General features: G+C 38.7%; 1 protein-coding gene across 3 annotated transcripts in view; it reads right to left on the bottom strand.

Moving 5' to 3' along the window:
• Window positions 1–1,187: 1,187 nt before the first annotated feature.
• Window positions 1,188–27,091, bottom strand: part of appa (amyloid beta (A4) precursor protein a) — a 35,430-nt gene continuing 9,526 nt past the window's right edge. The window contains exons 2-17 of one of the 3 annotated variants that reach the window (XM_084399518.1): window positions 24,776–24,943; window positions 23,595–23,724; window positions 23,298–23,410; window positions 20,193–20,389; window positions 18,595–18,824; window positions 17,437–17,604; window positions 14,687–14,820; window positions 14,021–14,095; window positions 13,261–13,419; window positions 11,063–11,191; window positions 10,505–10,604; window positions 8,855–9,049; window positions 7,207–7,260; window positions 5,649–5,731; window positions 4,618–4,764; window positions 1,188–3,075 (exon numbers count right to left, since the gene is read on the bottom strand). In XM_084399518.1, the coding sequence (XP_084255644.1) occupies window positions 2,974–3,075; window positions 4,618–4,764; window positions 5,649–5,731; window positions 7,207–7,260; window positions 8,855–9,049; window positions 10,505–10,604; window positions 11,063–11,191; window positions 13,261–13,419; window positions 14,021–14,095; window positions 14,687–14,820; window positions 17,437–17,604; window positions 18,595–18,824; window positions 20,193–20,389; window positions 23,298–23,410; window positions 23,595–23,724; window positions 24,776–24,943 (2,184 nt within the window). In that variant the 3' untranslated portion in view covers window positions 1,188–2,973. Of the gene's footprint in view, window positions 3,076–4,617; window positions 4,765–5,648; window positions 5,732–7,206; window positions 7,261–8,854; window positions 9,050–10,504; window positions 10,605–11,062; window positions 11,192–13,260; window positions 13,420–14,020; window positions 14,096–14,686; window positions 14,821–17,436; window positions 17,605–18,594; window positions 18,825–20,192; window positions 20,390–22,539; window positions 22,622–23,297; window positions 23,411–23,594; window positions 23,725–24,775; window positions 24,944–27,091 lie in introns of those variants that run through there. The other 2 variants (XM_084399519.1, XM_084399520.1) reach the window with 2 other exon arrangements.

The following is a 27,091-nucleotide window of genomic DNA, read 5'->3' as shown; positions in this document are numbered from 1 at the left end:
TATATATATATATATATATACACACACACACACACACACACAAATCTAATTCCACATGCTACTGTCCATTTATTTATTTTTCCACATCTATTTAAACTACTGCACACTGACATTATAAATGTCATTGAAACTCATATTGCAATCCTGTCCGTACAGTTTGATCTATTATTACAAACGAGCCACGACAAAGAGAGTCTGTATGTACATTCAAAACTTTATTTATGGAATACAGTGTAGAAAGCGCAGTTGTTCTCCAGTCAAAGCAAATGATACACAGAAAAACATCACAGAGAGAACCTCATCACCACCATCTCCGAACCACAGCAACCCACACTGATAATTACCCATGATGCATCACTGATCTGAGAACAGCAGTGCGAACGACGCGTGACGTCATCGCTCAGACGACTCTGTAAACGATTGATTATGACATTCATCAGACGCGTTTTGATTATGGATCAACTGTAAATGCTGGATGCCACATAATCATAACCATCGGTTTATACTGGTAATCTGACAATTACCAGCCACACATTCGGTCACGTGACGCTTTCTACAACGAGAGGTGAGAGTGACAGACGAGAATCTCCAACAAATCATATTTCGCCCCAAAATCAAAAGAACAATATATGCAATAACATTTTGCACGATGCCTATTCATATTTTTTTTTTTTTTTTTTGCATTTACACATTATTTTCATGTCAATTAAGCACAAATTCTCATTGTAATGCAGGACATAAATTAGCATTAAATCAATTCAGTTCTGTACAAATATTACCATAAATACCATTTAAAGAGGCTATATGTACAGAATGACTCTTTCGGCATTATCCTAAACATAAGCTTTTATTGCATGTGCTATTAAACGGAAGAGAGGCTCACGGGAACGTAACCGTCACATCCTTTGATTTTCCCGGGAAAAACGTCCCGTGTCCTTCACATAAACATCAGTCTAAAGGCTACAGACAACCTAGGGTATCTTGTTTTTTAAGTTTCGTTACAAACTGTTCACACATTAGCAATAAAAAGGCGATAAATACATGCAAATTCGTACATATAGCCCCTTTAAATAATATTTAATTATTTTGCTGCATTACAGTAATTACAATTTGGGGTCAAATGAAATAAAATGTTGCAATGCAAAACCATTTTCTTTTGATTTTGCAGTGAGATGAAGGTGTTTCTCTCTCAGTGAGAGAGAGAGAGAGAGAGAGAGAGAGAGAGAGAGAGAGAGAGAGAGAGAGAGAGAGAGAGAGTTTTCTACATCTGTGATCTGAGAACACAAAACCGACTGGATACAAACATACAGAAAACGCCCCCGAAAACCCACCCGCCCCCAAACACCCGCTTAAAAAACACACACAACCACGAGTCCAATGGAAAATCTAAATTAAATAGCTGTTTATAAAGAAGGAGTAAATAAATCTCTGATATGCATAGGACGAAAACATTAAAGACAGTAAATGTACATCAACAGCCACCGCTGGATCTCAGCCTGATAAAAAAATATTCAAATAAAAGAATGGTTTAAGTATCAAAGCAGAAGCCAATAGAGTTTTGTGTGCAACTCAAATCACATTTTTCACAAGTTACTGTTTAAATTCTGCTAAAATGTCTATACATGAGAAAAGACCAAGATCCAAATAGCAGAAGATTTTCTTCATCATTTTTTCTATCATGCACTACATAGGTACAACTAGGTTTTTTTTTTTTGCATTACTTTAAGATTGAAAAAAAAACAAAAAAAAAAACACTTTTTTTTGGCAATTTCTTTTTTTTAAATTATTCTTTTTTTCTTGAAAAACAAACCAGAAACAAATCAAACAATTTCAAGATCTCATTCAGAAGGACATCAATTTTACCGCTAGATTTTTCCGTGATCACCAAACGCAGCGCAGCTGCAGTCAGTGTGTGATGAAGAGATGAAGAGGAGGGAGAGACGGGATGAAGTCTCGGACGTTCATCCCTCAGATATCCCAGTGTTTCACTCGTTTAGTAGTGTGAGAGAGAGCAGACGCTGCAGTGGACACGACACGACACGACACTGTGCATTCCATTGAAAAATGTTAAAAATCTGACAGCGCTAATCTGATCGTGTTCGTGTTCATTCGGCCAATGGGAGGTCATGGTTGAAAAATCTGGAGTGAATTCAAATTTGAACTATGCCTTCAATCTGGTTTGTGGTTTGAATATGAACAACTTTAATGGTGCATTCAGATTGATTTTTAGATTCAATTTGATTTGAACTTGAACTGAATTTGAAATATGTGTTCAATTTGATTTGAAATGTTCAATTTGAAGTGAACCAAATTAGAATTATTCATTTCAAATTTGATCTGAAATTAATTCTAAAGTTTGCCTTTAATTTGATTTGTAATTTAAACTGGAACTGAATTTGAATTATGATTTGTGATCTGAATTCCAACTGAATTTGAATTATGCATTGAATTTGATTTGTGATTTGATTTGAATTGTATTTAATTTGATTTGTGATTTGAATTTAATTTGAATGATGCGTTCAATCTGATTTGGAATGAATTTGAATTATGATGTGTGATCTGAATTCCAGTTGAATCTGAATTATGTATTCAATTTGATTTGTGATTTGAATTAAATTTGAATTGTGTGTTCAATTTTATTTGCGTTTTGAATTTAAATAATGTGTTCAATTTGAATTGAATTCTAATTATGCGTCCCGATTTGATTTGGAATGAATTTGAATTATGCTTTCAGTTGGATTTGCGCTTTGAATTGTGCATTCAATTTGAAACGGAATCTTCAACCACCTGAAACTGACCCCAACCGCATTAATCTGATCATGTGACTGTCTGTCTAGCCAATGGGAGGTGGTCTCCTACTGCCAGTCACGGGAACTGGCCAATAGCAGATGAGATGTTTGCGTCAGGTGTCCTCTGCAGCGTCTGGAGATGAGGAGGGTTCGGGGAGGAGTCGGGTGGGGGTAAGTTACGCCATCAGTTGTGGATCTGCTCGAAGAACTTGTATGTGGGGTTTTCATAGCCGTTCTGCTGCATCTTAGACAGGTGACGTTCCTCCGGGGTCACGGCAGCGTCCACCTGTCAATCAAATCCATTCGCATTACACACCTGCTCACATCTACAGTTGACCTATCGGTAAGCCCCGCCCCCCAAACGCAGATGAGCCAATGGCAGTTGAGTATCAGTTGCATGGGGAACTCGGACATCTTTAGGTTTGAGCGGCATAGAGAAACATTGGAAGATCCGATGCTTTCATCGTTTTGATGGCGTTCATGCTACAAACATGGTAAAACGATGTGCAGACGACGCTGATTCACAAGTTCACACTGACTCACACCTTGCATGTGACAAGGTGTACAGCAAACAAGCTAAAAAACCCAGAAATAAGTTTTTATAAGCTGTCGACCCCAAAAAAACGAGACAAAGTGGATACAGGCAATTGACCCTTCGCAGGGAGTTTGATTGACAGGCGATCTGACCAATCATAATCCGCCATTTTTGTCCGACAAAGCAGTCAGGAGAGTTAGTAGATTAACGTGTACTGACGTCTTTCCGTGGTTAAAACAACATACCTTCTGATGTTCATTCACGTTTATTTGATGCTATAAATGAACTAGAGGGAAGAGATGATCGGTTCACGAGCCGCTTTAACTGAGGCGATCTGTCAGACACATTAAAGAGCCACAAAACGGTATTTATTGTTTATATTTCTTTTAAAAAATGACCAAATGTGAAAGTTGAGACTTTGTTTGACATCAAAAGTACCCTGGTCTGTCCTGTCTCAGTGTGTCGTCAGTGTCCTCTCTGCTCCGCGATGTGTGTTTCACTGCGTGAGAACATGGTGTGGCGTGAGAGAGGCGTGGCTTGTCGGACATAGCAACAGTAACTAAAGGGGGCGGGTCTTTGCGAACGGTCAATTGAGACAGAGCGTAACGTCTCATATTACTCTGAGAACTACTGGAGGGGAACGTAATTGATGGTTGCTATGATGACGATGATGGTTGCTATGACAACGCCTCCGACCCTTATTGGAGCTCACGTCCTCAGCAAAGAAAACCTGAAACAGGGTAGCTTAGCTTAGCTTAGCTTAGAGAAATATAATATATATAACTGACATTTGGAAATTGACAAAATGTTCACTGCACTCGTAGTGTATTTCTGGTGCATAGTGAGTGTCAGAATCCCACAATTTACTCATTTGTTCCAGCCTGTATCCACTTCTGTCTCCTTAAACGCTCGTTTTTTGGGGGTCGACAGCTTAAAAAAACGTATTTTTAGCTTGTTTGCTGTACATCTCGTCACATAGCAGCTTTTAGACATTGTTTTGTTTTCTGTTATAAGTCAGAAATGACGAGGATGCAGCTTCACACAATCCAGAGTCAATGGAGATGGAGATCTGCTGTGAAGCCGTAACAATCTCTGTTACTGTGATCTCCTGTTATCACTGTAAAGCTGCTGTGAAACTATATATATTGTTAAAGCGCTGTATAAATGAAGGAGACTTGACAAGGTTTTCACACTGACAGCTTTCATTGTGAGACGGTTAACAACTCTGTTTGTTTGTCCAAGTTAGCAACCGTAACTAAGGGGGCGGGGCTTACCCATCTAATTGGCACTGACCTCAATGATCCCGTGGTGGATGGACGTGTACTGTTTCTTCCTCAGCATCACCAGGGTGATGACGATGATGGTTGCTATGACAACGCCTCCGACCATCAGGCCAATAATAGCTCCCTTATTGGAGCTCACGTCCTCGGCAAAGAAAACCTGAGCACCGGAAACAAGAGAGAAGACCAGATTACAGGCACTGTCCTCTCAACAGGAGGACAACAGGGTTTCTAAAGATTTTATGAAGGTTTTGAATTTAAGACCAAGTAGCAGAAATGTAAGATATAAACTGAAGGGAACTCAATACAATAGAGTATCAATATGTTCTCTAAATGTAAATGTTTATGGAGAAACACTTCAGAGTTTGAAAATACATCTTCCGACAGATATCTGGTACTTTTTCATTCATTTTTCAAAAAAAAAAAAAAAAGGAAAAAAAAGAAGAAAAGAAGCTTGAATCGTTTTGCTCAAAACCTCAACAATATGGAAATAATGTAAAATGACATGAAATATGAAGTTTTGTTTTCTCTGAAATGACTAATGCAAGAACAAATATCTACAAATGCTCAGAAAAATCAGCTTAATTTAGAAGTTTTGACAGATATTTGTTCACTTCATTTTACATTTCCATCTCAAGTAAATGTATCTTGATTTAAACTTTAGATATTTGTATTGGAAAGCATGCATGCAACATTTCATGCCACGACTTTATGAATTTAAGACGTTCCGCTCCGATTTAAGACCATTTTAAGGCCTCAATTTGTGGAAGTGCAAATTAAGAGTTTTTAAAAAGGTCTTAAAAACTTCCACAAATGAAGGCCTTAAAATGGTCTAAATGAATCAATTCAGTCGCCATGGCAACGTAACCCCCAGGGTTTCTGCGGGTTGCGTTGCCATGGCGACTGAATCGTGCAACACATCCAACATAAGGAAACCCTACTGTTCGTTAGCTAGAACACTGTGATGTGAGCGTGCAGGTCGTTAGCTAGAACACTGTGATGTGAGCGTGCAGGTCGTTAGCTAGAATATGAGTGTGTACGTACCAGTTTCTGGTGGTAAACTTCGCTGTGTCGCTCTTCGGCTTCCATCCGCAGCTCAGGAATATCATCCGGCTTCAGTCCAGACACTGAACGACAACCAGAGACGCATATTAAACATCGCAAATAATGCACTGGAGCGAGTGGTGTGTTGCATTAACACCAAGGACTTACAAAGAGTCTATAGCACAACTATAGCGATAATGACAGAGCAACGAAATCGTTGGGATTTTCTCCAGCTGATGAACGATGAAAACATCGGCAATTCGATAATTTGAGTTATGCGTTCAATTTGAGGTGAACCAACGGAATTAGTATTAATTTCACATTTGATTTGAAAATAATAATAATAATTCGAAAGTTTGTCTTCAATTTGATTTGGAACAGCCAATCAGAATCTTGCTTTAAGAGCTCCAGCATTTAAAGCGACAGACGCCATAAACTGCATAATTATAATAAACAGAACGATATCGTGCGCTGGTGTGGACGCTAATATAGTTATCGGTCTCGGTATGGGCCTTTACGAATGTTTTTATTCTGACACGTGTTCATTTTGTCAGCTATTTTTATTTATTTAGTTTTAGTCTAAGTTTTGTGTCAAATGTACTATTTATTCAACCTTGACAAGTTTTAGTCGACTAAACTTAGTCACATTTTCATCATGCTGCATAATGGTTCATTATTTGAATTATTTGTTTGACCAAAAAGCTGTTTAATTTAATATGATTAAAAGATAAATTTATGTTGTATGTCTTCATTTGATTGCCAGAAAAATTTAAATACACAACAGGATTTCTGGGGGAAAAAAATCATTTCATAGAAATGAAAATATATATATATATATTTTTTAAATTAATAAATTGTAGTTTTTATGAATTAAATTAATTAGACATGTTTTTTGAATTAATATTTAATCCAAAAAACTGAAAACTGAAAAAAATTGAGAAAAAATTGAGAAAAAATAATAATGAACTTTTAATAATAGTAATAAATTGTATTTGTAATTGCGCCTTTCTCAAACTCAAAGCGCTACAACATGTTCAGAACAAAATAAATCAAACAAGGGTATGATATAATACATAATATCATAAATTACACAGTAATAAATTATAAATATTTTAATTAATTGTTGTTAAATTGTATAAGTTTCACGATTTCAATTAATTAGACATGCTTTTTGATACTAAAATTTAATTGAACCATTAAATTTAACGGGGAAAACATGAATTTTGGAAAAAATTCACTGGATTTTAAATGGCCCTAAAACAGGCTTATTATTTCACAGATGGGAATCAGAATTTGTGGAACCAGAATATTGTCTTACACTGAACTGAATCAGACTGTGGCATTTACATGACTCAATACTAATGGAAATATTGCCATATTCAGATTAATATTCTGCTATCAGTGTTTGTGCTCATGTTTGTGTTTTATAAGGTAACAAAATGTGCAGTAAACGTCACTGAATTCACAGCCATATGGAACAGATGTGAGGTTTTACATTATAAAACACAATTATGAGCATATGTTAAAAATATGAAAAATATTCGATGATCACACGTACCTGGTCGTGTCGGGAAGCCTCGGTCTGCGACGGGTCGGGCATCGACTGGCTCAACTGCGGAGAAACAGGAGCATCACTCACTCATGCACTTCATATACACATCAACACAGGAGGAAAAGGGGCTTTTGAGGATTCATCTGACTAATAAAGCTGAGCGCCATTCACACACACAACTAGCATGAACATAAGGATTAATATGGCTCATTGTTAATAAATAACTGTGTTTCTGATGCACGAACACAGTTTTATGCGCTACCTAATTTTCCTTGTATGCACATTACAGAAATTATATTTTATTTAAGAACAATTGCTTCAAAAGTGAATGCACTTTAAAAAGTGAAGGTCATTTCATTTCAATAAAAGATGTGATGCTTGATTTGGTGTATATTTGGCTATTGCGCTCGCTTGCGCCCTCTTGTGGGCATAGGAGACAATACAGTAAACATTAAAGGGATAGTTCACCCAAAAATGAAAATTAGCCCATGATTTACTCAGCCTGAAGTCATGAATATGGTGAATATGACTTTCTTCTTTCAGACGAATACAATCAGAATTGTCCTGGCTCTTCCAAGCTTTATAATGGCAGTGAATAGGCGTTTTTGTTTTGAAGTCCATAAAAGTGCATCTATCCCTGATAAAAGTGCATCTATCCATCATAAAAGTGCATCTATCCATCATAAAAGTGCATCTATCCATGATAAAAGTGCATCTATCCATCATAAAAGTGCATCTATCCATCATAAAAGTGCATCTATCCATGATAAAAGTGCATCTATCCATCATAAAAGTGCATCTATCCATGATAAAAGTGCATCTGTCTATCATAAAAGTGCATCTATCCATTATAAAGGTCCATCTATCCATGATAAAAGTGCATCTATCCATGATAAAAGTGCATCTATCCATGATAAAAGTGCATCTATTCATGATAAAAGTGCATCTATCCATCATAAAAGTGCATCTATCCATCATAAAAGTGCATCTATCCATGATAAAAGTGCATCTATCCTCATAAAAGTGCATCTATCCATGATAAAAGTGCATCTATCCATCATAAAAGTGCATCTATCCATCATAAAAGTGCATCTGTCCATCATAAAAGTGCATCATATACATCATAAAAGTGCATCTGTCCATCATAAAAGTGCATCTATCCATCATAAAAGTGCATCATATCATATTTATCATGGATAGGTGCACTTTTATGATGGATAGATGCACTTTTATGATGTATATGATGCACTTTTATGATGGACAGATGCACTTTTATGATGTATATGATGCACTTTTATGGACTCCAAAACAGAAACAGCCATTCACTGCCATTATAAAGCTTGGAAGAGTCAGGACATTTTTGTATTCGTCTGATAGAAGAATGTCATATACACCTAGGATGACCTGAGGGCGCGTAAATCACTCATGGGCTAATTTTCATGTTTGGCTGATCTATCCCGTTAAGCATTGCCTTTACAATTCAAACTTTGCTAATGATTAAGATAGAAATCTGAAGTGAGCTTTTCAGCCATTCTGCCAGCCCTAGAGAGCAGACTGGTAATGAATTGCTGATTGGAAGCATCAGATCTCGGTGTTCCTGTGACAGCGGGTGTCGGATGTCAGCCGGGGCTGCTGGGATACGTCCAGCTCGTACCCTCGTTCTGTGTGTTGGGCTGGTTGAAGCTCTCGGGGTGTATGAAGCCGAAGCCCTGCGAGTCTTCGGCCGGCAGCAGGTCCAGGCTCACGGTGCTGTCCGGCATCAGCGCGTCGTTGCCGTAACTCACCCGGACGTCACTCTGCAGGTTAGCCAACTGAGCCGACATCTCCTGCTGCTCGCGCTGCAACAGCTCTGAGACACACACACACACACACACACGTTTACTTAGCTATCTAAATGGGGACATTCAATATACATATTTTCATATTTGTGACCCTGGACCACAAAACCAGTCACATGGGTAAATTTTTTGAAATTCAGATTTATACATCATCACTAAAAAAGCTTTCCATTGATGTTTGTTATATAGGACAATATTTGGCTGAGATACAACTATTGAAAATCTGGAATCTGAGGGTGCAAAAAAATCGAAACATTGAGAAAATCTCCTTTAAAGTTGTTCATTTATGTTCACGATTGTGCTGCATTCACTCACAAAAATAAATATTTTATATATTTACGGTAGGAAATTCACTAAATATCTTCATGGAACATGATCTTAATATCCTAATGATTTTTGGCATAAAAGAAAAATCTATAATTTTGACCCATACAATGTATAGTTGGCTATTGCCACAGATATACCCGTGCGACTCGAGACTGGTGACGTGATCCAGGGTCACATGTATATTTGATATAATTTACAAATAATAGCACATACAACTTTTAAAGCTATTCCAAAATGATTTGTTATGGTTTACATAATTAAATATTTTAAACATAAAATATGTTCACATTTAAAAAAAACTAACTTTTTTTTAAAGTTAACTTAAAGGCATGTTTTGACAATAATAAACAATGAGGTGAGAGAGAGAGAGAGTGAGAGAGAGAGAGATGATGATGATAATGATGATGATGATGATGATTGATGACGATACGACAGGATTACAGAGGAAACGACAGGCTTATCAGAGCTTTAATTACAGACACACTTGATGACAGACGAGCTGCTGCCGAACGCGGGAACGAAGCCTTCAGAAGCCAGAGAGCAAACGAACAGATGGAGCGGTGACGCACGAGACACAAATACACACCAGTGGACGAGCAACACGTGAGATCAGACCCAACACCACATCTGACTCCATCATTACAGTCAAATATAGTCCATCATTATGTGTGACCCCGGATCCCGTCACCAGTCTCGAGTCGCACGGGTTTATCTGTGGCAATAGCCAACTATACATCGTATGGGTCAAAATTATCCATTTTTCTTTTATGCCAAAAATCATTAGGATATTAAGTAAAGATCATGTTCCATGAAGATATTTAGTGAATTTCCTACCGTAAATATATAAAACATGTATTTCTGTGAGTGAATGCAGCACAATCGCGAACATAAATGAACAACTTTAAAGGAGATTTTCTCAATGTTTCGATTTTTTTGCACCCTCAGATTCCAGATTTTCAATAGTTGTATCTCAGCCAAATATTGTCCTATCCTAACAAACCACACATCAATGGAAACCTTATTTATTGCTGATGTATAAATCTCAATTTCAAAAAACTGCCCTATGTGACTGGTTTTGTGGTCCAGGGTCACATCATCTCTTTCCTGAACAACATCACACGGTCTCGTCTCAAACTCACCGACTTGGTCCTGGATATCCTCAGCGACTCCCGGCACCTTGTACAGGAGCCCGAGAGACTGGTTCATTCGCTCCTCGATCACGCGCAGATGGGTCAGCACCTGAGGTCAAAGGTCAGTGGGTCACTGAGCTTTTAATCCGCTTCAATCCTGAAGGATCTTCAAAGATCCAGCTAACTCACGGTTTGCTCATCTTCACAATCAGCAGTAAACTAGATGCACTGCAGAAAATGCTTTTCTTACTTAGTACTTTTGTCTTGTTTCCAGTCCAAATATCAAAAAATTAGTAAATTAAGATGCATTTACTAGATGAGTAAAATTACATAAGATATTATGTCCTGTTTTCTGGGGGGAAGTAACAAAATTAGCTAAAATTTAAATAAATAAAATAATTAAACCTTAATAATAGTAATAGTAAAATAGTAAAAGCAATAGTTCAACATTATTATGGGGATTTTTTGTAAAAAATGATTTACATAAAACATACTGTAAAAGCACGAGTCAATAATCAGTCAATAATGTGCTATTTCTGCAGGTTATCATCAGTGATGCACTCGTACCTGCGGCCGGATCTGCGCGGCTTTCTTCGGGTCGACCATGCGCACGTGTTCGAAGTGTTTGAGTGTGTGTTGTCGGTCTTTCTGCTCGGCGCGCACGTACTTCTTCAGCAGACTGAACACATGCCGAGGCTGCAGGAGACACAACAGCAAACACTCACATTCAGAACTCATATGATGCTGCGTCACAATTCTCCTATGTACACTACACCCTAAAGCATGCACTCGTTTAAAGAAGATACTTCGAGTAGGCAAGCTTTTGGAACAAACTACTGTGTCTCCGTTTAAACTGCCCTGTCAATCAAGTTAAAATCCTCCACATTCAATTTCATTTAATTGATCTGCCAGTCATGTGTCGTATCTAATGCAAGCTACAAATAAGACAGAAGTTTAGAAGTTTATATCATGCAATTCTGACTGTTAAACCTGCGAGATGTAAACTCGCCATTATGAGATAAAAAGTCGCAATTATCTTTTAAAATGTTTAATTCTGTGGCGGAAACAAGCTTCTATAGAAAACGGCTACATTAACTGGTAATAATATCTCACACTTTTTAATCAAACAAATGCAGCCTATGTGAGCAGAAGAGAAAAATATTCATTCCAAACTTTTGAACTCTTGTGTGTGATGCGTGTGAACGAGTTTCTACAGAAAGCGCTGGTATGTGTATCTGTGCATCATGTGAAGAATGTGTGTAAAAGCACACGTGTGTATCTGTGCATCATGTGAAGAATGTGTGTAAAAGCACACGTGTGTATCTGTGCATCATGTGAGGAGTGTGTGTTAGAGCACACGTGTGTATCTGTGCATCATGTGAAGAACGTGTGTATCTGAGCGTCATGTGAGGTGTGTGTGTTAGAGCACACGTGTGTATCAGTACATCATGTGAGGCGTGTGTTAGAGCACACGTGTGTATCAGTGCATCATGTGAGGCGTGTGTTAGAGCACACGTGTGTATCAGTACATCATGTGAGGCGTGTGTTAGAGCACACGTTTGTATCAGTGCATCATGTGAGGTGTGTGTTGGAGCACACGTGTGTATCAGTGCATCATGTGAGGTGTGTGTTGGAGCACACGTGTGTATCAATGCATCATGTGAGGTGTGTGTTGGAGCACACGTGTGTATCAGTGCATCATGTGAGGTGTGTGTTAGAGCACACGTGTGTATCAATGCATCATGTGAGGAGTGTGTGTTAGAGCACACGTGTGTATCAATGCATCATGTGAGGTGTGTGTTAGAGCACACGTGTGTATCAGTGCATCATGTGAGGAGTGTGTGTTAGAGCACACGTGTGTATCAGTGCATCATGTGAAGAACGTGTGTATCAGCGCATTATGTGAGGTGTGTGTTAGAGCACACGTGTGTATCAGTGCATCATGTGAGGTGTGTGTTGGAGCACACGTGTGTATCAGTGCATCATGTGAGGTGTGTGTTAGAGCACACGTGTGTATCAGTGCATCATGTGAGGAGTGTGTTAGAGCACACGTGTGTATCAGTGCATCATGTGAGGTGTGTGTGTTAGAGCACACGTGTGTATCAGCGCATTATGTGAGGTGTGTGTGTTAGAGCACACGTGTGTATCAGCGCATTATGTGAGGTGTGTGTTAGAGCACACGTGTGTATCAGTGCATCATGTGAGGTGTGTGTTGGAGCACACGTGTGTATCAGTGCATCATGTGAGGTGTGTGTTAGAGCACACGTGTGTATCAGTGCATCATGTGAGGTGTGTGTTGGAGCACACGTGTGTATCAGTGCATCATGTGAGGTGTGTGTTAGAGCACACGTGTGTATCAATGCATCATGTGAGGTGTGTGTTAGAGCACACGTGTGTATCAGTGCATCATGTGAGGAGTGTGTGTTAGAGCACACGTGTGTATCAGTGCATCATGTGAGGAGTGTGTGTTAGAGCACACGTGTGTATCAGTGCATCATGTGAGGTGTGTGTTGGAGCACACGTGTGTATCAGTGCATCATGTGAGGTGTGTGTTAGAGCACACGTGTGTATCAATGCATCATGTGAGGTGTGTGTTAGAGCACACGTGTGTATCAGTGCATCATGTGAGGAGTGTGTGTTAGAGCACACGTGTGTATCAGTGCATCATGTGAGGAGTGTGTGTTAGAGCACACGTGTGTATCAGTGCATCATGTGAAGAACGTGTGTATCAGTGCATCATGTGAGGTGTGTGTGTGAGCGTGTACCCGGGGCGGGTCGCTCTGCAGGGAGGACAGGTAACTCTCGAGAGCCAGCCGGCGCCGGTCGTTCAGAAGCGCCTCCACTCGAGCCATGTGTGTCTCCACCAGTTGCTGGCGCTCACCGGCCGCCTCCTGCTCCAGCGCCTCCACCTTCTCCTGGAAGCGCTGCGGGAACACCAGCAATCAGGCAAAGACTCATGGGAAATCAAACAATAGAGTGCAACAGCGATCGCCCCTCTTTTCAGCAGCGTTGGTTCCGGAAGTGCTTTTTCCATTCATTTCCTCCATAGGGATTTTGAAAAAAGTCTCTATTAACTCATCCTTCCCTCGTTGGCCCTAAAATTATACTTTTTTTAATTTATTTATTTTTGTCCTGAAAGCTTATTTTATTTCATTTTGATTTTTTGATTTATTTTATTTTTTATGCAATTTTCTGGGAGATTTTTTGTTATTTTTTATTTTATTTACCTTTAAATGACTAGATTTGATCAATAAATAAATAGTAATTTAAGCACATTCCTCACATTCTTTCAACTTACTGTAAATTCAAAATAACCCAAATTCGAAGTCAAGCTAAAATAATGTGGGCTGATGGCTTCAACAGAAGCAAATACCATAGATTAACAAACTTTAACGGTCTTTAAAGGTTAATAAGTTATTGTTAAAAATCAATTCCCCTATGGAGAAAATGAATGGAGTTACTTCTACGAGGAAGGGCCTCCTGGGAAATTCCCATGATGAATTCCTGGTAAAGGACTGAACTGACCTGGATCACGGCCTTCTTGTCGTTGCGCGGTAAACTCTTCGCCTGTCTCTCGGCCTCTTCCCATTCCCTCATCACCTACAGAACAAGAGCACATGACAATCAGCACGTTATCCTCAATCATGTCACATCAAAACTCATATTAATATAGAAACAGCTTCAAAAACTCATTCACAAAAGTCACAAAGTCTGGGTTTATTTGATCAAAAATACAGTAAAAATAGGGAAATATTATTGTAATTTAAAGCAGATGTATATATATATATGTGAATATATAGTAAAGTGTAATTTATTCCTGTGATCAAAGCTGAATTTTCAGCATCATCCAGTCTTCAGTGTCACATGATCCTTCAGGAATCATTCTAATATGATAATTTGATGCTTGAGAAACATTTATGATTATCAATGTTGAAAACAGTTTCATATTTTTGTGGAAACCGTGATTTTATTTTATTTTTTCAGGATTCTTTGATGAATAGAAAGTTCAAAAGAACAGCATTTATTTGAAATAGAATCTTTTGTGACAATTTAAATCTCTTTACGGTCACTTTTGATGATATAGAAAGTTCAAACAGCAAATAGAATCTTTTGTAAAATCATAAATGTCACTTTTGGTCATTTTATTGCGTTCTCGCTGAACGAAAGCATGAGTTTGTCTGCGTGTCGAACCTGAGACATGCGCTCGCGGTGTTTGGCCTCCAGACTCTCCTTGGCCTTCAGGAAGTGAGCGTGCTCGTTCTCGTCGGCCGGCGTCTCCAGGTATCGGTCCACGGCGTCGGGAGGACTGGAGGAGGGAGTCGGCACTGCGGATCCCACAGAGACACAACACATCAGAGGAGGCTGGTAACGGAAGATCTCACGTCCTCATACGTGAAGTAAGTTCAGAACTACAACTTTATTGTTTTTTTAAATAAATTGTCATCTTGAAATGATGGTAATTACAACGAGGGGTGAACGCAGCTTAAACCAGGGTTGTGATCATCTAATTCCTAATTACACATTTGCAATTTAGTGCATTTAAAAAATATTAACATCAAGAGTAAAGAACGGTGAGATCTCGCGTCCTCATAGAGCTCGTAATTACCACTTGTAGAGATGCACGATATATCGGCCATCATATCGGTATCGGCCGATATACAGTAGTCAACATTTGAAGTGGATCGAAACCTTTCATCAAAGTTATACATGAACTTTAAACAACACCTGTTCTTGTCTTAGGACGGCTCTGATGAACTTTGTTGATCCACTTCAAATGTATGTTCATTTTTAATGTTATCGGTTTGATAAGAAACTTTGTCCGATATATTACAGCCGATAAATAATGTATTATTTCCTTCAGCTGAGACGCTTCAGATGTTCAACATGATGGTGTTGAATTGCTTGAAATATGATTTGAATCACTTCAGAAAAGGAAAATACAGTGAAGTTCAACACGTCTGTCATATCGGCTTCATAAAATTATAATGAGAACATTAGATTTGTGTTTTGGACATGGCTTTTAATGGTGAAACTTTTGTTTTTATAATCAGGCTTTTAAAAATTACATAAAAATTTGGATTTAGATTTATCGGCCAATATATCGGTTATCGGTATCGGCCAAAATTTCATTATCGGTGCATCCCTAACAACTAGTAAGCTGGGAATTTTCGATTTTGACATCACGTGTTGCCATCTTGAAATTACAGTAAATACGACGTGGTGAAGTAATCCAGGGTTAAAACGGTTAGAAGAGAGTTTGACCATTTTATTCCTGTTTAATCTGTAGAGAAGCTACACAAGCGAGGCAATATAACACACAAGAAACTGCAACCTTGAGCAGAACATTCTGGATGATTTGTGCCAAATGATTGTGTTTAAGTTACAGATAATCTCTGTATGATGTCTGGTTATTTATACTCTATAAAATAGAGCTGATGCAAATTATTCATATCTCAAACCAGCAATAAGATCCAACATGAAATGGCTTGACAAGCACAATTTTCTCTCTTGATTATGCATTACTTACCATATCAAAGGACCTGATTGAACGACACTTACTAAAGTCTAAACAGCACTTGACAGATAAAGTCATGAAGAGAGAAGCGAGGAAGCTCAAGGTTTGTAGTGAAGACATTGACGATTTAATGCATGCAAATGTAAAACACACACACACACACACTTCAGCCTCACAAAAATACCACAAGATTAGTTGAAGAATTACAGGAGAGAATTTCAGAGAGAAGATCCGAGTTAATCAGCAGCCAACGCACACACACACACACACACACACACACACACACACACACACACACACACACACACACACACACACACACACACACCCATGAGAAACTGACAGTCAGTGCAGATCAGCAAGAGTCTCAAACTGAAGGAATAATTCATTCACTCATCGTCATGTCCTTCCAAACCCGTACGACTTACTTTCCTCAGTGAAACACAAAAGAAGATGTTTACGCTGATCAGTGACCATCAAACTCCAAAACTGACACAAAAATTACCATAAATGCATCATAACCCTTGTGATAAAGAAGTAAATGTAGTAGAATACTTGAACTGAATGTACTGAATTTACAACAGGCAATTCTTCTAGACGGAGCATTTATTAATCTGATTTAATTTAATCTATATATTTCAAATGATAAAATGCAATTTAGTGCATTTAAAAAATATTAACTTTAAGAGTAAACTAACACACTTTTTTTATTTTTAATATGTGTGAAATACTATTTGGAAAATATTTAGTTTATTTTTTTCAACTCACTATAGTATTGTACTGTTTATTATTTATTTGTTTATTTTAATCTAAATGTTATTATTTTATTATTATTTTTTTAGCCTTTATAATTAAATACATTTTTATTACATGTGTATTTTAATCTATTTTTTAAATTAATTAATTACATTGTTTTTCCCCAGACCCCCGGGATCCATACTAACATTTAAAAAGGCAGCAATACATTTATGTTTACAGAACCAATTTATATTGTGAAAAAATATATATTAGAAATATGTGTGAAATATTATTTGGAAAATATTTAGTTAATTTATTCTACTCACTATAGTATTGTACGGTTTATTATTTATTAAGTTTTATTATACTAAATTTTTTTATTTAATGAATTTTTTATTTAGCCTTTATAACTATTTTAATCAATTTTTATTATATTTGTATTTTTATTTATTTTGATAATTTATTTTTTTACATTGTTTTCCCCCAGACCCCACTTTGAAAACCCGTTCATGATACTTGTATGGAGCTTTTTGACGGCTCCTGATCGCTGTCTGCTTCCATTATGATTAACAGCATCTTGCTGAACGTCTCCTGTTGTGTTTCTCTGAAGAAAGCCAGAGGTTTGATGGGCACGAGTGTGAGTGAATGAGTGTTAGTGGCACGCGTGTCGGTTCTGTCGGTGACTTACACACACTGCTGCAGACAGACTGACAGTATTCCTCCGACTCAAAGTTATTGCGGTTCCCTCCGCAGCCACCGTAGATGAAGGGCGCGCACCGGCCCTCCTCGCGCACAAAATACCAGCGCGGCAACATGGCCCTGCAGGGGCCCGTCTCTGCGCTCGCAAAACACACCTCTGACGGGACACACACACACGCAGACACGCATGAAGAGCAGCGTCTGATGACATGAGAACTAGTGGTCGACTAATATATATCAATATTTGCCATTTTTTTCTGCATCTGTTTGACTTATGTGACTTTTATTTTGAAATCGTTGTGAATGGCAGCGCCTGAGAGTCCGAGTGTCTTCATTAATTTACTGTCTTGGTTTAACAGTTCCGTCTAAGAAATTATGCGACTTATTTGACTTTTATTTTGAAAGCCTTGTGAAATGTTAAGTCCTATCCTTCATCTTTTCATTTAATATCCTTTCTTACTTGGAAAGAATAATCACATTATGGTGTTTGTTACTTTAAAATGGTCTAAAGTCAAATACAATAATAAACAAATTATGAATAATTCATAAAAATAAACAATATTTATATATCTGAATATTTTTATGTGGGACTTTTATTTTGAAAACATTGTGAATGGCAGCGCCTGAGTGGCAAATCCAACCTTGTCTTAATTTGTAAAAATATGATTATCATGGTTAAATTGTTTACTTGCTTTTTACTTTACTATTTGTGTACTTAAATATTAATTTATTTGTGAAAAATAATATAATCGGATTTAAAAATCAAGTTGCAATGTAAAATATAAATCTGTTTGTTTGACAGATTCATATTTTCAACTTAATTCATTTTCCACTTAATTACTAATTTAGTAAATATTATGTAAAATGTAATTTAATTTTAGCAATTGTTATGCATGTGTTTTTAATATTTTTTAGCCTGTTAACTGATAGCTCTCACGTTTTTTTCGTAATTCATCCCGTTTTTAAACTTTTTTGCACTTTAATTTTTAAGTACTTTCATTTGTTCAATAATCTGAGTGGATCTCAGGTCTGCATTCATGAGTCGCATCTGTGCATCGGCCATCAAAATAAATAAAAATAAAAATAAATCGATATATACCGTTCGACCACTAGTGAGAACAGCTCGTGATTGGACGCTCTCGCTCACCTCGCACCACCTCCTCCACAGACTCGGTCGTGGTGGTCGTGGTGGTCGTCATGGCAACGCTGGTGCTCTGGCCGTTGTCACGGCGCTCGTCGATGACCTCATCATCTTCGTCATCCTTCTCGTCTTCGTCTCCGTCTCCGTCCTCGTCGTTGTCCACAGCCTCGTCTTCCTCGTCTGGATCCTCGTCATCCTCCACCACAGCGGGTTCAGCGTCTGCGTCTCGAGTCATGCTGCAGGAAAACACCGTCAATGCTAATGCGACCTTTTACACACAGACTGAACACAATGAAGCATTGCTTGGTGATTGGTTGAGCTAAACTGGTATTATCTAATTGTGTAGTTAAATTTAACAGCTGACAGATATTCAACATCATTCATGTGTGAGACAGTCTAACAGAAGGACGGACAAAACCAGTCAGATATCAGCTGATCATATTTTAGTACCATTTTCTAAACTATAGTGAATAAACTGTAATACTGTGAGAAGTGTTGAATACATTTTGGTTAGACTATATTATATATTCTCAATATACATGTGACCCTGGATCCCGTCACCAGTCTAGAGTCGCACGGGTATATCTGTGGCAATAGCCAACAATACATTGTATGGGTCAAAATTATCCATTTTTCTTTTATGCCAAAAATCATTAGGATATTAAGATCATGTTCCATGAGGATATTTTGTACATTTCCTACCGTAAATATATAAAACATGTATTTCTGTGAGTGAATGCAGCACAATCGAACATAAATGAACAACTTTAAAGGAGATTTTCTCAAAGTTTTGATTTTTTTACACCCTCAGATTCCAGATTTTTTTAATAATTGTTTCTCAGCCAAATATTGTCCTATCCTAACAAACCACACATCAATGGGAAACTTATTTATTCAGCTCTCAGATGATGCATAAATCTCAATTTCAAAAAGAGCTATTTCGACTGGTGACGTCACTCTCCATTTTATATAGGCTTACACACACGAGAACCACTAATCTATATGCGAAACACCCTGAATATTAGTGTGCAGATTCCCTCTTGTAAAGACATTAAGAATGAAACTGCACAAAATGATAAATCTTGAGCGTAAACTGAAGCGTCGAGTCGCTCTGCTCAGCAGCTTCTGTGAACATAAAGCCCGCCTACTTTGATTTGATTGGTCATCTCAAATATTCTGACATTGACGAGCAGTGACAGACCAATGAGACTCAGATGAACCCACACACACACACACACACACCCTGTCCTCTGTTTCTGACGTGCGCTCTGCTCGTATTGAAATTGAAATCGTACTTCATTAGATTATTTCCTGAATTGTTGGTATGTGATGGTTATACAGCCATACATAATATACATAAATATATATGTATTTATATATTTAAATACATACAATTTTGGATAGGCTAACATTATATTTTATATATTATATTATATATATTTTATATATATATATATATATATATATATATATATATATATATATATATATATATATATATATATATATATTATTACATTTTTTTCAGTACCCCCCCCCTTTTGGGAGGGTCCAAGTCTCATCTAGGGTCGGACCATTAAATGTGATGGAGGAGTGAGCTGCACCTGTTCTCGCTGTAGTCGGCCTCGGCTCCTCCCCACCACACGTCAGAATCATCATCCTCCTCCTCCTCCTTCATCACTGCGCTGTCAGACTCCTTCTCCACCGGGCAACAGACGAACTCAACGCCCCGGAAACGGTCGATCCCGCACGGCAACAGCATCCCATAATCATGGAGATTCATGCTGCGGTCGCCACACGACTGCGGAGAGACGGACTCACACTCGAGACACTGACGACAACTTTACCAGCTTAACATCAACAAACACTTCCACAGCATTTATTCATCTCAGTTCATCTCAACATGCATCGCTGTAAACATTTTATTAAAGGGGTCATGAACTGGATTGTTTTATTATTTTATAATGTTTCCTGGGGTGCCCTTATAATGTTAGTATGATTTTTACATAAAAAATTGTCATAATTTATAAATAAAAGCCATTTTTCCAAGCCTGATTTCTGCCTCAGATTTGAACACTCTGTTTTAAGGGGCGTGTCTGCTGTGAGACTGCAGTGCAAACGCCCACTGCTGTGATTGGCTGACATGCTTGCATATGAAATAGCTAGTATTACATGAACTCTCTCGAAAACTGTTACTACGTTTTTACTATTACTGCTATCGAGATTAACAAATCGTGAAAAGTATCGTTTAAAGCATTATATTTAAATCTATTCCATCACATGAAAGGTTGCAGCATGATGAGCTTTGACTGAGCAGATGACAGACAGTCTGTTGATCGCGTGAATAAAGATCTTATCATTGCAACGCAATTTTTGCACTCTCACAAATGCTTACTCAAAATCACAATGCAAACACGATGTGAATACACAGTAAGAGCTTCGTTGTGTAGTGTAACAGTGTCATTATTTCATCACGAGTTTGGTAAGTGTCCAGATAAGCTCTCGCGGCTCGCGCTGTGCTTTGATTGACAGCTTGGGCGATTGGAAAGGGATCGTTCTTTGATCGCTTTCTGTGTATAATTTAATAACAGTTTAAAAAAGATTATTTTCATAATACTACGAGAAATTATGTGAAGTTGATCATTTAGTCACTGATGCATAAACAGTATTGAACGATTTTAAGAGAATCTGAACTTGAATAATTACACAGAAACCACTGATCGCAGATCAGGCATTAGAGTACACATGGTTACTTACATGTTGCTGGCAGATCCGTGTCGGGAAATTGTGATTGACTGATTTAATAAAGTTTAACCATGCTGGAATCCAAAGGAAGCTTATGCAGACTGTCTTCTTCCACAAACAGGCACTGCACAATATTTAGTAAACAGCATGTTTATTGCTTGGAAGTAGCTCGATCCGGTAGCAATTATCATGTCCTATGTTATTTAGCATGTTAGGGCGAATCGGTGGGCGGGGCTAAACAGGCCGTGTTGAAGTAGGCGTTGATCTTCTTCTGTGGAGGCGGTGTTTTATCCTCTTTGACGTCATAGTTCCCCACTTTGAAAAACGAGTCGTTTGCTGAGCCTGATGTCTATAAAAGCTTTTATTGGACTAACAAGGTAGTTTTCAGTTCTGAAACTTACAGGATATTATTATAGTATGATGATCTCTTATATGTCAAAAGCTCAAGGAAAATTTTGATTTCTCAGTTCATCACCCCTTTAACTACCATTTACTGTTCAATAATCTTGGTTAATGCATTAACTAGTGTTGTTAACATTAATAATGTAATAGATCATACGTAATTTTAATTGTAAGTTATATAATATACATATTGTTATATAATAATAATTATTATTATAATAATAATTATTATTATAATAATAATTATACTAATAAATATAATAATTATAATAACTATATAAAATTAACATAAATAGATATATGTTAATATATTAACAATTTATATATATATATATATATATATATATATAAACAAAATAATGTTGTGTGTGTGTGTGTGCTCTGACGCAACGGTGTGCCAGTGTAAGTGACTCTCACACATGTCCATGTGCTCCTGGTGCAGGTGTGTGTGTGTGTGAGTGTGTGTGTGTGTGTGTGTGTGTGTGTGTGTGTGTGTGTGTGTGTGTGTGCGCTCTGACGCAACGGTGTGCCAGTGTAAGTGACTTTGGTGCAGGGGTGTTTGTGTGTGTGTGTGTGTGTGCGTGCGTGCGTGCGCGTGCGTGCGTGTATATATTATATTATATGGGTGTGTGTGTGTGTTCTCTGACCTCTTTGGCAATGGTGTGCCAGTGTAAGTGACTCTCACACATGTCCATGCACTCCTGGGGCAGGTGTGTGTGTGTGTGTGTGTGTGTGTGTGTGTGTGTGTGTGTGTGTGTCTGTGTGTGTGTGTGTGTGTGTGTGTGTGTGTGTGTGTGTTCTGACCTCTTTGGCGACGGTGTGCCAGTGTAAGTGACTCTCACACATATACATGCGCTCCTGGTGCAGGTGGGTGGGTGGGTGGGTGTGTGTGTGTGTGTGTGTGTGTGTGTGCGCTCTGACCTCTTTGGCGACAGTGTGCCAGTGTAAGTGACTCTCACACATATCCATGCGCTCCTGGTGCAGGTGTGTGTGTGTGTGTGTGTGTGTGTGTGTGTTCTGACCTCTTTGGCGACGGTGTGCCAGTGTAAGTGACTCTCACACATGTCCATGCGCTCCTGGTGCAGGTGTGTGTGGGTGTGTGTGTGTGTGTGTGTGTGTGTGTGTGTGTGTGCGCTCTGACCTCTTTGGCGACAGTGTGCCAGTGTAAGTGACTCTCACACATATCCATGCGCTCCTGGTGCAGGTGTGTGTGTGTGTGTGTGTGTGTGTGTTCTGACCTCTTTGGCGACGGTGTGCCAGTGTAAGTGACTCTCACACATGTCCATGTGCTCCTGGTGCAGGTGTGTGTGTGTGTGTGTTGTGTGTGTGTGTGTGTGTGTTCTGACCTCTTTGGCGACGGTGTGCCAGTGTAAGTGACTCTCACACATGTCCATGCGCTCCTGGTGCAGGTGTGTGTGTGTGTGTGTTGTGTGTGTGTGTGTGTGTGTTCTGACCTCTTTGGCGACGGTGTGCCAGTGTAAGTGACTCTCACACATGTCCATGTGCTCCTGGTGCAGGTGTGTGTGTGTGTGTGTTGTGTGTGTGTGTGTGTGTGTTCTGACCTCTTTGGCGACGGTGTGCCAGTGTAAGTGACTCTCACACATGTCCATGCGCTCCTGGTGCAGGAACTTGCACTTATCAGGAACCAGCAGAGCGTCGCTCACGAACTCGCCCACTGACAGAGAGAGAGAAACACACAGGTTGAGCACAGAGAGGAGTGTGTTGGAAAACTCAAACTCCCAGCAAGCAATAGCCGTCATTTCACTGTCCAGGTTAGACCCGATATAGCGTGGACGAACTCACAAACTCACTCACTCACCGACTCTCTCACTCACACACACACACACACACACACTCACCCAGGCATCGGTAGGGCACCACGATGTGCATGTGACTGCGGCACTGCTTACGGCCCTTCTTACACCAGTCCCAGATACTGACCGGCTGATTGGCCTCCACCACATTCGTGATCTGAAGCTCCGGATACACCTGAACATGACACACACACACACACACACTTAATGATGCATTACACTCCTATGGTCTCTAGTGACCCTATACACTTTTTACAAAAAAGTAAAAACTGAAATATTCCAATGTAAATCAGCTGTTTTCTATGTGAATATACAGTAAAATGTAATTTATTCCTGTGATCAAAGCTGAATGTTCAGCATCATTACTCCAGTCTTCAGTGTCACATGATCCTTCACAAATCACTCTAATATGATGATTTGATGATCAAGACACATTTATGGTTATTATCAGTGTTGAAAACTGTTGTACTTTTTTTTTTTTGTGGAAACCGTGACACATTTAAGTCTGGGGTCAGTAACATCATTATTTTTGTCAAAGAGAAAATCCTTTTATTCAGCGAGGTCGACACAAGTGGATTTCATCATAGAAAAGCTCATGTTTATGTGACGCAGCTTCAGATGATGAAGCCGGACCCGTTATTGAATCTTATCTTTCATATAATAGACTGATGATTGTTTTCAGTTACCTGCTTTTCTTATTGTCTTTCTGTCTCTCCTCTGTTTCATTTCCTCCCAAACCCTTATCTATCTATCTATATCTATCCATCTATTTCTATCTATATCTATCTCTCTGTCTATATCTATCTATATCTATCTCTCTATCTATATCTATCTCTCTGTCTATATCTATCTATATCTATCTCTCTATCTATATCTATCTATATCTCTATCTATATCTATCTATATCTCTATCTATATCTATCTCTCTATCTATATCTATCTATATTTATCTATCTATCTCTCTCTCTATCTCTCTCTCTATCTATCTCTCTATCTATCTCTCTATCTATATCTATTTATATCTATATCTATCCATATCTATCCGTCTGTCTGTCTGTCTCTCTCTCTCTCTCTATCTTTATCTCTATCCGTCTGTCTCTCTCTCTCTCTATCCGTCTGTCTGTCTGTCTCTATATCTCTATCCGTCTCTCTCTCTCTCTCTCTCTATCTATCTATCTATCTATCTATATCTCTCTCCATCTCTCTATCCGTCTGTTGATCTTTACCTCCTGGCAGTATTGCAGGATTCCCTCTTTTGTTCCAACGCAGCTCTTGGTTCCGGACGGATCGGGTTCCCATTTTCCGGTCTGAACGTTGATGTGCAAGTTGAGTTTCCCACAGAACATGGCGATCTGCGGCTCGGCCAGCAGTCCGGTCCCAGAGTCTGAGGGAACCTACGACAGAACAAAACCACGGGTCAAACCAACAGAACAAAACCAGATCAAACTATCTGACTCCATTTACTGCCTTAAGACAAGAAAATAAAAGCCGGCAAAACCAGTGTTTTTCATGCACTGCTCGGTTTCGAGATCCGTTATGTAATCTTTAAAGTCAGAAACTCCAGTTCAGCAGCTTTACACACACCAAACTTTAGTTTTATTTAGTCTGACAAGCAAAACAAAACCATAGCGAATAAACTGTGATAATGTGGGAAATGTGTCTAAATAACTTTTGGTTTGACTGTATTTCACTAGATAAGAGATATGGCGAACATCAGTATGTTTCTTCTGACAAGGAACGAATGTGGTTCCCATCACCGGAGAAGGACAGAAAGTGGATTAGGATGAAGCCAAAACACCAGGACTGTCCTGATATGATGACAGAACGTCAGTCTGAACACGCTGAACCTTGAAGACGTTAAACACCTTTATCAGCTCTCAGGACTTTACCAAGTAAACATGACGGAGGAAATACACTCTTCCTGAGTCACGATACATCAGAACAGACTATCTTTGGCCAGAACGTTCTGAAACGGTCCCTGTGAGGACAAACACAATGCGAGAGGGTTTCAGTAAAGGCTGAGAAACGCTTCTCAATGAGCGCATTGTGTTAAATAAAGGACAAAGACGCGTGAGGGAGGGCGAGACGGACGGAGAGAGATAGACATGCTAACGTTTTGTGCTCGCTAATCTTATTAGCGGACCCAACATGTTGGCAAGAAAACAACGTCCTATCTGTGATCAGGCTGTGCTGTGATGAATAGAGACGCGTATGAGAACCGTCTGATACGAGACTGAACCAACTCGTCGAAATACAATGAACTTCACTGCAGACGAATAAAGGTTTTATAATACGTGAGCAAGCTAGTTTTACAAACTTTTTTATATTATTTGCACACACAGTTCATTAAAATGGTATTTATTTCACATGCAAAGATCAAAAATCACTTTATTTCCCTCATAATCTGCACTGCAGCGTCAGCTCTTTTCTCTCAGTGTCTGAAACGCTTCCATCGAGGATTCAGTCTCTCTAAGCCCCGCCTCTCTGAGAGCTGCTCTGCTCTGATTGGTCAGAAAGCAAACGCTCATTATCATATCTGAATCTCAGCTCTTGACCACAGTCTCTCTAAGCCCCGCCTCTCTGAGAGCTGCTCTGCTCTGATTGGTCAGAAAGCAAACGCTCATTATCATATCTGAATCTCAGCTCTTGACCACAGTCTCTCTAAGCTCCGCCTCTCTGAGAGCTGCTCTGCTGTGATTGGTCAGAAAGCAAACGCTCATTATCATATCTGAATCTCAGCTCTTGATCACAGTCTCTCTAAGCTCCGCCTCTCTGACAGCTGCTCTGCTGTGATTGGTCAGAAAGCAAACGCTCATTATCATATCTGAATGTCAGCTCTTGATCACAGTGATGCGAACAGTAACGATGGCGTGGGTTTTTTCAGTTTTTGAATCTTCTGAAATTGCAATTGAATTATTTTAATTGTAATAAAATTGCATACAGTTTTAGTATAATTATTATTATTCAATTATTTTAACATATTTCATTGTCATTACAGCAGAAGTGGCAGAAATATCTCTGTCTATTTGAACATTTTGTTTAAAATCAAGGGAGTCAAAAAGTTCAAAAAAAAAAAAAAAATCACTTAAAATAAATTAGATTGGCGAATTATAGCCATTACAAAACATGAAATATTACATCAGTCACGCATAATAATTAAGTGACATTCGGTCATTTGGAGATGATTGACACCGATTGGCCCATTAAAAGAAAGTCGACAGACATTCTGTGTTTTCAAAGTGAAAGTTTAAGGAAACAGTTCCTGAATATTATAAATATTGTCGGCTCGGTGACGAATGGCTTTCATTGCTAAACGCAAATGATCGAAAAGTTGTTTTTGGAGAATTTCTGTGCAAGTAAGTGCTGATTCAAGCAGACACAGATTATCCCACAGAACTGCAAATCCTGAACACACACACACACACACACACACACACACACACACATTTACTTATCGATCTAAATGGAAACGTTGCAGAGACTTCTGTTGTTTTATATATAACTAGTCATATATACTCAGACAGAAGGAGGTTTTAGTCAGT

This window comes from Rutilus rutilus, assembly GCF_951802725.1.
Source record: "Rutilus rutilus genome assembly, chromosome: 2".
In the NCBI taxonomy this organism is placed as follows: domain Eukaryota; kingdom Metazoa; phylum Chordata; class Actinopteri; order Cypriniformes; family Leuciscidae; genus Rutilus; species Rutilus rutilus.
Note: the sequence above shows the minus strand (reverse complement) of the source record. Positions and strands in the feature narration are given on the sequence as shown.